The 14,113-nt window shown below is 28.7% G+C and overlaps 1 protein-coding gene across 2 annotated transcripts in view; it reads right to left on the bottom strand.

Moving 5' to 3' along the window:
• Positions 1-13,121, bottom strand: part of LOC111681958 — a 29,696-nt gene extending 16,575 nt beyond the window's left edge. The window contains exons 1-5 of one of the 2 annotated variants that reach the window (XM_046954943.1): positions 12,934-13,120; positions 7,831-7,966; positions 7,380-7,762; positions 6,432-7,241; positions 6,317-6,376 (exon numbers count right to left, since the gene is read on the bottom strand). In XM_046954943.1, coding sequence (XP_046810899.1) covers positions 6,317-6,376; positions 6,432-7,241; positions 7,380-7,762; positions 7,831-7,966; positions 12,934-13,054 — 1,510 coding nt within the window. In that variant the 5' untranslated portion in view covers positions 13,055-13,120. Of the gene's footprint in view, positions 1-6,316; positions 6,377-6,431; positions 7,763-7,830; positions 7,967-12,933 lie in introns of both variants that reach the window. The other variant, XM_023443864.2, reaches the window with a different exon arrangement.
• Positions 13,122-14,113: the final 992 nt, after the last annotated feature.

The raw sequence follows: 14,113 nt of genomic DNA, 5'->3' as shown, positions 1-14,113 counted from the left end.
GTCTAGTCTATAGTCTAGTCTATAGTCTAGTCTATAGTCTAGTCTATAGTCTAGTCTATAGTCTAGTCTATAGTCTAGTCTATAGTCTAGTCTATAGTCTATAGTCTGTAGTCTATAATCTATAGTCTATAGTCTATAGTCTATAGTCTATAGTCTAGTCTATAGTCTAGTCTATAGTCTAGTCTATAGTCTATATAGTCAAGTCTATAGTCTAATCTATTTTCTTGACTAGTCTAATTTATGGTATGGTCTTTAGTCTAGTGTATAGTCTGGCCTATAGTCTAGGCTATAGTTTAGTCTATAGTGTAGTCGATAGTCTAGTATATTGTCTAGTATATTGTCTAGTCTATAGTCTAGTCTATGCACTTTTCTATAGTCTATTCTATAGCCAGGTCTACAGACTATTCTATAGTCAGATCTATAGTATAGTCTTTAGTTTAGTTTATAGTCTAGTCTATAGTCTAAGAAATATGACTTTAGCGCTTCTTTTTTACAAATGATTTGAACTCGGTCAAGGTAATATCCTGCTTAGGATAACACAATGGGACCAGATCATGGATCCAAGTGAGTTGGACTTTTGGTTGGACCAGACAGTTGACTAGATTAGGGCATACATATAATGTAATATATTAATACTTTGAAAACTTTAGAATATTATTTTAAAAACAAAGAAGTGCAAATAATTTAGAAAAAAATAGTAAATTCCAATTATTCTTAAAATTGTTAATTAAAGTTTTTAAAGCATCATTGAATTGTTATTAAATTCGACTAAATTCTAAAAGTTAACTAAAATTTAAATTAAACATGTACTATTTTCAGCATTAACTAATAAAACTAAGTTTGCTAAAGCAAAACAATTGCAATTGTTTAATATTATTTTTAGTTGGTTTTTATTTAATAATTTTAATGAATGGTCAACATAGATTTAATGTTCAATAGGTGCAGACAGATCAGACCCACAGAATAGACAACAGATGTAGAATATAAATTAAAAAAAAAAAAATTCGCATGAAACGTTGACAAATAGAGCGAAAATATAGGTTCATTTGATGAATGTACTTACTTCAGCTAAACAAATATTGTTGTTGGATTATTTGTAATTTGAAATTATTTTTATTTTAAATCAAATAAACTAAAATAAATTTCTACAATTAAAAATTTACATTTGTACATTTGTATCTAACTATGCAAATGACCTGAATAACAGTTTTTGGACATTTAACGAAATAATTAAATACTTTTAATTATTTTTTACAATTTGGAGTATTTTTTTTTATATTTTTAATGAAAATTTATATCTGACAAATAAATAACTTGTTGTTTCTAACAAATAATTAAATTTAATTATTTCACAGCTTTAAAATAGTGATGACTGCTTCAATTCAGCTTAAATGAAAATTATGCTGAAAACATCTAAAAATAACATAATGATGAGACTCTAGGAATAACAAGGAACTCAAGTGTAACATTCAAAAACCCTATAATTATTAAAAAAAACAACAACAACTAATATTATGAATTGTTTAAAATAAAAATCTAAACAAGAATGACATAATCTTTAGAATCCAACAACATGCACAAACAAATAAACACATTTATTATGAAAATATTTTAAACTCCTCCCTGAACTACCACAAATTAAAAACTCATCAAAAGCAGTTCAGAAGACTTCTTCAAATTAGTTCCAGTAAACTTAATTAAAAAGCTAAACAAGAAGAAAAATAATATTTATTATATTTTTCCATTTGAATGTATTTTTCGCATTAGTTTTAAGTTTTAGGCGTAAAAACACTCTGACTCTTTGATTTAAACAAAAAACAAAGTATTTCCGTTTTCTCAAAAAGGTCAATGTTCTACATGGCTAGTGGGTACTTGGAGTTATAATTCTAAAGTTTTTTTTCCTATTTAATTAATAAGAAAAAATCTGCAAAAAAAAAAAAAAACAAAAGAATTCTATTGAAATGTGTTGATATTAATTAAAGTAATTCTGCTTTTGGTCTATTAAAGTTATTAAGTTGTTAAGAAAATTATTTTATTTTTAGAATTTTTTAAAATAAATCAAAAATAGAACTAATTATTTTTAGTGGAACTAATTTATTGCTAGTGATGGGAAAAAATTGTCTATAAGATATTTGTTTAAAACAAAGACTAAACTAGAGACTAGGCTACAGACTGAACTGTAAACTAGACCATTTTAATTAGTTAATTAGACTAGACTATAGACTACCTATACACTAACTGTAAACTAGACTATGGACTAACTATACAATAACTGTAGACTAGACTATAGAATAGACTATAGACTAGACTATAGACTAGACTAAAGACTAAACTATAGACTAAACTATAGACTAGACTATAGACTTGACTATAGACTAGACTATAGACTAGACTATAGACTAGACTATAGACTAGACTATAGACTAGACTATAGACTAGACTATAGACTAGACTATAGACTAGACTATAGACTAGACTATAGACTAGACTATAGACTAGACTATAGACTAAACTATAGACTAGACTATAGACTAGACTATAGACTAGACTATAGACTAGACTATAGACTATACTATAGACTAGACTATAGACTAGACTATAGACTAGACTTTAGACTAGACTAGACTATAGACTAGACTATAGACTAGACTATAGACTAGACTATAGACTAGACTATAGACTAGACTATAGACTAGACTATAGACTAGACTATAGACTAGACTATAGACTAGACTATAGACTAGACTATAGACTAGACTATAGACTAGACTATAGACTAGACTATAGACTAGACTATAGACTAGACTATAGACTAGACTATAGACTAGACTATAGACTAGACTATAGACTAGACTATAGACTAGACTATAGACTAGACTATAGACTAGACTATAGACTAGACTATAGACTAGACTATAGACTAGACTATAGACTAGACTATAGACTAGACTATAGACTAGACTATAGACTAGACTATAGACTAGACTATAGACTAGACTATAGACTAGACTATAGACTAGACTATAGACTAGACTATAGACTAGACTATAGACTAGACTATAGACTAGACTATAGACTAGACTATAGACTAGACTATAGACTAGACTATAGACTAGACTATAGACTAGACTATAGACTAGACTATAGACTAGACTATAGACTAGACTATAGACTAGACTATAGACTAGACTATAGACTAGACTATAGACTAGACTATAGACTATACTATAGACTATACTATAGACTAGACTATAGACTAGACTATAGACTAGACTATAGACTAGACTATAGACTAGACTATAGACTATACTATAGACTATACTATAGACTTTACTATAGACTAGACTATAGACTAGACTATAGACTAGACTATAGACTAGACTATAGACTAGACTATAGACTAGACTATAGACTAGACTATAGACTAGACTATAGACTAGACTATAGACTAGACTATAGACTATACTATAGACTATAGACTATACTATAGACTAGGGTGAGTGCAAGGGCGAAAAGTGTTTTGGTATAAATATGTCAATTGTTAATATGTTGTTATTGTTGTCGATTTTTGTATTATATTAAAAAGAAAGAGTAGTGTTGCCATTTAATAAAATAGTGTAAATAAAATGGAAAACGATTCGGGAACACTTTAAATTTTGAACCAGAATTATGTGTAACGTAATTAAATTAAAATTTACAAAAAAGGTAAGTAAATAGAAAATTTAATAGTCGAAGTAAAGTTTCCGAGTTGGAGAAATGTTTTTGTTTAGAAAATTTGCACCTATTCAGAGTTATGGACACAAAAGCTGATTAAACTAATATATGAAAGCTTAATTATTCTAGGAGTTTTTCTTTCCATAAGTATTTCTAAAGCTTTGGTTTGTTCTTTAGAATTCAAAATACTTCACGATTCGTAACTTACGCAATAAGTTCTTTTTAAACTGTTTTTTTTTTGCCAACAAAATATTGCCTTGTTAATTGTATGTTAATTTTTGTGTTTACAATTCTTTTACTTCAACTACAAAATAACTTTTGTAACGGCCAAAGCCGTCATCATCATTACCAAGTGTACAAGATGATGATCATGTATGTATGTTGAGAGGCAGTTAGTTAGTTTTTGTTTCAATGTTGTTTATTTTGCTGTTGTTCTTGTTGTGGTGGCTGGCGTCTTTTTTATTTAAAACATAACCTTTACATGGACGTTGGTTGTTAAACATTAAAACGGAAATGCTAAACAAAACAAATGCTGGAGATGTTGGTAAGTTGATGGTGATGATGATGTTAATGCCACCTTGATGTATGATTCTTGTTAGATTGTTTATCTTTTTTTGTTTTTTTATTTGTTAAAATCTTGTGTTTTTTGTTGTAGTTAGTTGCAAAAGTAAAACAATAATTTAATCCATATTTAAATTGTTAATAAATCAAAAATCACAAAAAAGTTTTGTAGTATGTGTATGTATGAAAATGTGTTGCATCAGTTGCATACTTGTTGCACAATTATTAATGACTTTTGTGAATGCTAGTCAAAATTTTTGATTTATGTTTGGCGTTAGCTATTGATGGTTGAGAGTATATGACGATCTCTTGATGTTAACTAACTAACGAACTAACTAACTAACTAACTAATTAACTAACTAACTAACTAACTAACTAACTAACTAACTAACTAACTAACTAACTAACTAACTAACTAACTAACTAACTAACTAACTAACTAACTAACTAACTAACTTACTAACTAACTAACTAACTAACTAACTAATTAACTAACTAATTAACTAACTAACTAACTAACTAACTAACTAAATAACTAACTAACTACTAACTAACTAACTAACTAACTAACTAACTAACTAACTAACTAACTAACTAATTAACTAACTAAATAACTAACTAACTAAATAACTAACTAACTAACTAACTAACTAACTAACTAACTAACTAACTAACTAACTAACTAACTAAGTAACTAACTAACTAAAACTAACTAACTAACTAACTAACTAACTAACTAACTAACTAACTAACTAACTAACTAACTAACTAACTAACTATCTAACTAACTAACTAACTAACTAACTAACTAACTAACTCACTAATTAACTAACTAACTAACTAACTAACTAACTAACTAACTAACTAACTAACTAACTAACTAACTAACTAACTAACTAACTAACTAACTAACTAACTAACTAACTAATTAACTAACTAACTAACTAACTAACTAACTAACTAACTAACTAACTATCTAACTAAGTAACTAACTAACTAACTAACTATCTAACTAACTAACTAACTAATTAACTAACTAACTAACTAACTAACTAACTAACTAACTAACTAACTAACTAACTAACTAACTAACTAATTAACTAACTAATTAACTAACTAACTAACTAACTAACTAACTAACTAACTAACTAACTAACTAACTAACTAACTAACTAACTAACTAACTAACTAAATAACTAACTAACTAACTAACTAACTAACTAACTAACTAACTAACTAACTAACTAACTAACTAACTAACTAACTAACTAACTAACTAACTAACTAACTAACTAACTAACTAACTAACTAACTAACTAATTAACTAACTAACTAACTAACTAACTAACTAACTAACTAAAAAACTAACTAAAAAACTAACTAAAAAACTAACTAACTAACTAACTAACTAACTAACTAACTAACTAACTAACTAACTAACTAACTAACTAAAAAACTAACTAACTAATTAACTAACTAAAAAACTAACTAATTAACTAACTAACAAACTAACTGACTATCTAACTAACTAAAAAACTTAAAAAACTAACTAACTAACTAATTAACTAACTCACTAACTAAGTAACTAACTAACCAACTAACTAACAAACTAACTAACTAACTAACTAACTAACTAACTAACTAACTAACTTACTTACTTACTAACTAACTAACTAACTTACTAACTAACTAACTTACAAACTAACTAACTAAATAACTAACTTAGTAACTAAACAACAAGTTCTCACTACGAACACTTACTCCGATTGAAAGTTAAGTTTTTGTACATATCGGAGTAAAGTTTACTCCTATTCGGATTAAGAGCTTAGTTTTTACTAAAAGAAATAAATTTGTCTTTGCTAAGCCAGTCTTGATTTCAATAAAATTATATATTTCGATTTTGAGTCAAAAGGTTGATCATATAATTCGAATGAGCAGTAACATATGATTTTTCCTTTTTACCGAAAGCTAACATTTGTACAGCTTTAAGCTCTTCATAACATTTCCATATTCGAATAAATAATATTTGCAACAAACTCACCTCTCATGGGTCCACGATTATAATCTGGACGTTCATTATCTTCATAGGAACCGGGACGTTCTAAAATATTGAAATATTTATTTAATCTTTATTATTCTAAAAATACACCACTTACTCTTATTGCCCGTTAAATAATCATCTGGATTAAAATAGGTATTAATATGTTTATCATCATTATAAGCCGATCCACCTGGACGTGTAGCCGCAGTACCATTTCTGCGCATATAGTTATTATCAAAAGTATTACCACCACTGGGACCATAAGTAGAAGGTCTGGCTGTACCTTCGGGAGCATCAGGTCTATTAGTAAAATCCATATAATCGCCAGGACGTTGAGATGAAGGCCTTGGAGGTCCGTAAGGGGCAGGAGAGCTGTGAGAGTTTTCCGGTCTTGGTTCATATGGAGGTGAAGAGCTAGTTGGCCTGGGGCCATAAGGCGGTGGAGAATTGTGTTCGTTATTAGGCCGGGGACCATAGGGAGGTGGTGGATCATTATTTACAGGTCTATTGCCATAAGAAGATGCAGCATTTTGACCATTGTCTGGTCTGGGATAATTAACGGAAGAGGGGGAAGTACCATCATAACCCGAAGGCCTTAAATGATCTCTATCTCTGTTGTCATTATCATAGCTGGAAAGGCGATTAGGATCTCTATGATTGTTGTCATACCCAGAGGGTCTAGCAGGATCTCTATTCATATTTGTGGGCCTTTGGGAATTAGAAGAATATCCCGAATCTTGAGGTCTCATGGTGGCTGGATTGTATGATTCTGGCTGACCATAACTATAGCCATTACCATAACCCAAACCAAATATGGGTTTAGGAGGACCATTGAAATTTGTAGGAGCTGAGGGTCTTACACTGCTGTCATACGAAGTGGGGCGATAACGATCTTCTACCTCTGGAGCATTGGCGGCATAACCACCTGGAATATAAACTTCTTGATTAGGTGCTGGATAATTGGGTTCATAAAGGGTGGGATATTTATATAAAGGATAAATATCTTGTGAAAAATATAAACGATCTCCATTAGAGGCGGGAGTGGAGGGTATATTTTGCGTACTGGGCTCATAGGTGGTGGGTGGTCCTTGTGTAAAAATAGTGGTGGGATCATCATAACTAGCCGTAGGTGAGGCATAGCGTGTTGTCTGCTCTTCCAAAGTAGTCATTACCGAGGGGCTAGGTTCTACCAGTAAAATGGGTGTACCCTCAGAGGGTCTACTTGGCAATAAAACTGGAGTTGTAGGCGCCAAACTTGTACCATAACCATCAGTTTGTTCCAAATGATCTGATTGATCTTGCAAACTATTATCGCTTAAATCAAAACAATTTGTTTTTCTAGCATACAAATCAAAATCTGGATCAAATATTACACCATTGGGACGTGAACCCAATTTATATTTCTCCTTCGACAGCTGACAAGTGCCATTTCCACGTCGATGCACTCTATTGAAATACACAGTTATGTAAGTAATATTAGCTAATCATTTCAATTGTGCAGCCATGCAACTTACCCAAATGAAATCGATTGACATTTGTCACCCTCTTGCAAACATCTATCTTTACACATGCGCAACGAATTGGTGTCTTCAGTTTTAAATGTCTTCTCGAACGGTATCATGGCCTCTAATGCTACGCGTTCAAAACAATCTGCGATTAAAAGACAATAAATGATGAAATGTTTTACTTTTGTTGTTTTTTTTTTTTTTTTGTAAAGAAATTAAAAGTGTTTAAATAGTTTCGTTTTTTTTTAGTTTTTGTCCATTATTAAGGAAATTATGTAAGATTTTGCTAAAGAGGTCATTTAAGAAATTGACTTCACTTAATTTAAAATTAAATTGTTTTTTTTTTGCAATTAAGGGCTAGGTGTACTTTGTGTAACAGGTTACAACTTTTGTTTTGTTATATTTTAAACAATTGAGAAAGTTTCATTATATTTATTAAACAATTCATCGTTATTTGACTGTATTTTTATAGTGTCATTAATATGAGTATCAGGGGCATTTTCGGAAGAGGACCTTTTATGGGACCTTAGCTCAATTATAAACCATACTATTCAGATCTGAAGATATTGATTCATTTCTAATAATAAATCTATTTTGTAAAATTTACTCTAATACGTGGATTTGTAACTAAATGGAGCAAGACAAAGCAAAGTCGCAGTTAGTTCCTACATAACGTTCAGTGACGAATCAGCTGATTGATGTTTTTCATACAAAAATTTCAACTGAAGTTACACAGTTAAACTAACGACTCATACAGGTTTCAGTAAACCAAAATGAATTCGGCGATTCATCACGTAATGAAGAAACTAACTTAAGACTCAGTTAGTCTCTACGTTTCGTTCCGTGCTGAATCAGCTGATTCGTTTTTTGGCTTACGAAAACTTGTGTAAATCCTTTGTTTGGACGTAACATTCAAGTTGCGTTGCAGATGAACCTTTTGAAAAAAAGAATCCAATCCGCAACGTTAAGTGACAGCTTTAGTATTTACGTATAAAAGGAGACTTTCTGGTACTTTTTTCTCTTTTTATTCTAAATATTTGATATTTTCTTAATCAGAATGTTATTTAACTTAACCCCTAAGTTATTTAACTGTTCACCCAATGTAATTATTATTTAAATTCAGACCTTGTTAATCTAAAGTGAAGTAGCTACAAATTTACAAATTACAATTTGTTAACTGTTTGTTAAATATGTTAAATCTTTAAGCTTGATACAAAACTTAAGAGACCTAACTAATTTAAATTTACATATAATTAACTTTTTAGGGTAAACATTGTATATAATGTGAACATATGAACATATCTGTAAATCGGTGTAAAAAATGTGTAGAATCATGTAAATAGAAATAAATGCAAGTTAAGTTGAGAAAATAAAAAAAAGAAGAAGTCATAAAAGTCATTAACACGGCAACGAAAAATTAACATATGTGGAAAAGAAAATTATAACAATTAAACCTTATTAAAGTCAGAGATGGAAAGTATATTACTTAAAAAATTGTTATAATTAGACTTCAGTTATTTATGCTTTTTTCTTCATTCAAAGCATAGCGACACTTATTTTACCACTGCACTCAATGGGTTAAGAGTCAACAAATATTTTGCCAATTTACTCGGATCCTCTCTAATCTAATTCTATCTAATTCTATCTATCTATCTATCTATCTATCTATCTATCTATCTATCTATCTATCTATCTATCTATCTATCTATCTATCTATCTATCTATCTATCTATCTATCTATCTATCTATCTATCTATCTATCTATCTATCTATCTATCTATCTATCTATCTATCTATCTATCTATCTATCTATCTATCTATCTATCTATCTATCTATCTATCTATCTATCTATCTATCTATCTATCTATCTATCTATCTATCTATCTAACTACTAAGTGTCCAGTCCTGACAAATAAACAACACACAACAACATTAATTCTAACACAAATGCTACAATTACAAACAACAATTTCTGGTGCATGACGGTTAGAAAAATAAGTATCTAAAACTACGACTACTAATCTAAACAACTAAGGCAAAACAAAAACATACTGAACATTTTTTAGTTAGCCTCATTTAAAAATCAAAAATTAAATATTATTGTATTTGTTGCCATATTCATATTAATAATATTTAAAAATAAAAAATTTGCAAAAACTAAAATCTAAAAAAAAAAATAATGTTGACACCTGACAAATGTCCTTTATTTATAAGCTTCAATTAGCAATTTTATTTTTATCTAAACTAAAATATAATTATTAAATTTTAATTAACATAACAATTGTTTAAAAATCTCTTTGTTTTTCTTTTATAGTTTAGTTAGTTATTCTATTAAATCAACAATTGTTATGATTTTTGTCATAATTTAAAATAAATTATTTAATATTTCTTCTTTTTCTATTGTGAAAATAACTAAATAATTGTGAAACAATAGGATTTTATATGGTTGAACTTTTGCAAAGGTCATATTGTAGAGTTTTCTTTTTTAGTTTGAATTTTAATTAATTTTTACTTTTTTTCCAACAATTAAATAAATATTTGTTTAGAATAAATTTTGTTAATTAATGCGTATATTTATCATAAATTGTTTGGAAAAAAAATTGTTTGAAAACATGAAGGTCATTATGGAAATTATTAAGTCGTTATTGTTTTAAACGGGGCATAGCCCAACAAGAATTTGGAAAATCAAAGAAATCGATATCCGAAATAGATGTCGCTGCTCTATTTTCGAATCGGGCTTCAGATTTTCTTTAGGACATTGAGTTTTCGAGATAGATAGATAGATAGATAGATAGATAGATAGATAGATAGATAGATAGATAGATAGATAGATAGATAGGTAGATAGGTAGATAGGTAGATAGATAGATAGATAGATAGATAGATAGATAGATAGATAGATAGATAGATAGATAGATAGATAGATAGATAGATAGATAGATAGATAGATAGATAGATAGATAGATAGATAGATAGATAGATAGATAGATAGATAGATAGATAGATAGATAGATAGATAGATAAATAGATAGATAGATAGATAGATAGATAGATAGATAGATAGATAGATAGATAGATAGATAGATATACACTAGTCGATTTAGTCGGTTGCCTATTCTATTACTAGACTACGGACTGTGTATTCTACAAACTACTCAATTATCTATTCTACAGTCTAGTTAATTGTCTATTCTGCAGAATAGTCAATGGTATATTTACAGTTTATTGAATCATCTATTCTATAGGGTTTCCCTTGACCATTCTATGGACTCATCTATTGGCGGTCTTATAGGCTAGTCGAATGTGTACTCAATGGACTAGTCGATAGTTTTTTTCATCTATTGTCTATTCTATGGATTTCTCTATTAACTATTCTCTAGACTAGTCGAATGTCTATTCTGCCGCTAAGTCAATTGTCTATTCTATGGACTAATCTATTGTTAATTCTATATGCTAGTCGAATGTTTATTCTTTGGAGTAACTATTCGATTGTCTATTCTATAGATTGTATATTCTATAAACTAGTCGAATGTCTATTATGGAAATTTTTCGGCGGTCTCTTTTACACACTAGTCGACTGTCTCTGCTATGAACTAGTCAATTGCCTATTATATAGACTAATTGATGAACTATTCTATGGACTAGTCGATTGGACAAATATCAATTTGCAACAACTTTTTTCATAGTTTATTCTTTTGAAGTCGATTTTTAAACAAATTCTAACAAAAAATTTGCAACTTTAAGGTGCCTTAAGGAATCTAATTTTTAGTTGTATGCTGCAGCGTATAGTTCTATAAATCGACTTTCAAATAATCGAATAATCCAAAAAAGTCGAAATCGACTATTTTGTTACAAAAAAGTCGATAACTCGATTAATGTTTATAAAAAATCTTGAAAAGTCGACTTTGTAAATAAAAGTCGAAAACTCGAAAATAGTAGAAAAAGTAAAAAAATAGTCAAAAATTTCAAAAAAAGTGGAAAAAATTCAAAAACTCTAAAATAGCCGGAAAAACTCGAAAAAAGTAAAAAAATAGTCGAAAAGTGGCAAAAAGTAGGAAAAACTCGAAAAAAAGTAAAAATAGTCAAAAAGTTGAAAAAAGTCGAAAAGTGGCAAAAAGTCAGATAAAGTCGAAAACTCGAATAGTAGAAAAAAGTCAAAAATAGTCGAAAATTTTAAAAAAGTTGAAAAGAAATCAAAAACTTTAAAATAGTCGGAAAAACTCAAAAAAAAGTAAAAATATAGTTACAAAGTCGAAAATGTCGACTCTTTATAAAATACTAAAAGTCGACTTTTAACTAAATGAAAAAAGTCGAAAAGTCGACTTTTAACTAAATGAAAAAAGTCGACTTTTAACTAAATGCAAAAAGTCGAAAAGTCGACTTTTCGTTTCAACTATAGAATCCTACTGCAGCGTTGGTTAAAAAAGAGAGCATTTTAAATAAGAGTTAAAATGCTTTGTATTTTGTGGTTCTAAAATCTGGCGCGACGATAACATAAAAGTTGTATTCAATAAACTTTCGATCAACTAAAGTTATAAATTCTTTGAAGTAGGACCTATATTTGACCCATACAGTATGTTACGGATATGGTCCATAAGGATTAGTCGATTAAAATAGTTATACTGGTTCTGAATTATAGACGTTCAAGTCATGTTCAGAAGGTCTAAAAAAATACAAATATTAAGCTTATTGTGCGCTTCTTTTGATAAAAAATTTGAATGGAAAAGCTCTATATAGCGAACTGTGAAGGAAATTATTGTCTAATGTTTAGAATCCCAGTTAACTGGACTTAGTATTCAGCAAAAGGTGTTTACAGTTTAAGGGTTATTATTCTCTAGAATAGACATTCGACCAGTCTAGAGAATAATAGAGAAATCCATAGAATAGACAATAAACTAATTCATGGAAAAGACTATCGACTAGTCCATTGAGTACACATACGACTATCCTATAAAACCGGCAATAAGTGAGTCCATAGATTGGTCAAGGGAAAACCCATAGAATAGATGATTCAATAACTATAAATATGCAATTGACTATTCTGCAGAATAGAAATTTTAAAAAAGACAAATTTAGGAAAGAAAGTTCAGATAAAAATTTAAGAAAACTTACCATTTCTAGCTGAAACCAGTTGATTATCCACAGTTAAGGCACAAATCCTTGATAGTAAACAGCAAAAACTGATTAAAGTCCATAGTTGATGATAATAATTTAATAATTTCCAACGTATCATAATTTTAATTGTGATAAACAAATAGTTAAGTATATTTCTTAAAAAAGTTAATTTTAGTATTCTTTTTTAATAATTAAAAAAAATCTTTAATTTTTATTAGAAAATTCTTTTCACACTTTTAGTTTTTAATTATAATCTTTTTTGTTTCTATTAAACCACAACCGTTGTCCATGAAATGCACAATAAAAGTGTTATAATTTTTTTACAAACAAATAAAACGAAGTCAAAAGTTTTGTTAGAATAATTTCTTTTGAGAGTTTTTTATTTTTTTTTGGCAAAATCGTTTACACACTTCCGACAATTTACACTAAACTAAACAAATAACTTCTAACAACTTTTCACCTTAAAATTTTTTACTTTAAAAAGAACTAAAAATATATAATAATAAATAGAGACAGCAACAAACATAATTACTTTGAATAGAACTTAAAAAAAAAATAATTTCACTACTTTAAACAAAGCTCCAGTCTCAGGGTAATGGAGTCAGTCGCTGGTTTAAGAATAATGTAAAAAAAAAAACTAAAACTTTAAAAAGAAAATTCATTTCAAAAGAAAGAATTTAAAACAAAAGCAAACAATGACTTTTGGAAAAAATACAAGAAGAAATGCTCGAGTGATTTTTGCTGGAAATTCCAAATAAAACTTAAATTCTAAACTAAATAAAGGAATACGAACATAAAATTATTTTGCTTTTTTTAGTCGAGGTTCTGCTTTGAAATCTGTTAAATTGTTCTTCTTCTTGTTGTTGTTTAAATCTTATAATATCAATTAAAAATTTCAGACCTTCTTATTCCAAAAGTTTTATTTTTGTTTTATCCAATAGTTAAAGAACCTACAACAGAAACAGTCAATAACCTATTCAGTCAAGCAGATAAATTTTGCCAAAAAAAAACCTTAACAACAACAGCATCAGACATGGGAAAATGTAAATTTGAAATGATTTTAAAGTTTTATAACAGATTATACTAGTCTATGGCAGATCTATTGGCTGAGCTATTCACTAGACTATTAACTAGTTTTCCGACTTTTCAATTGACTCGTCTTTTGATAAGTCTATTG

This window comes from Lucilia cuprina, chromosome 6 (genome assembly GCF_022045245.1).
Source record: "Lucilia cuprina isolate Lc7/37 chromosome 6, ASM2204524v1, whole genome shotgun sequence".
NCBI classification, from domain to species: domain Eukaryota; kingdom Metazoa; phylum Arthropoda; class Insecta; order Diptera; family Calliphoridae; genus Lucilia; species Lucilia cuprina.
This window is presented reverse-complemented; position numbering and strand designations above follow the sequence as displayed.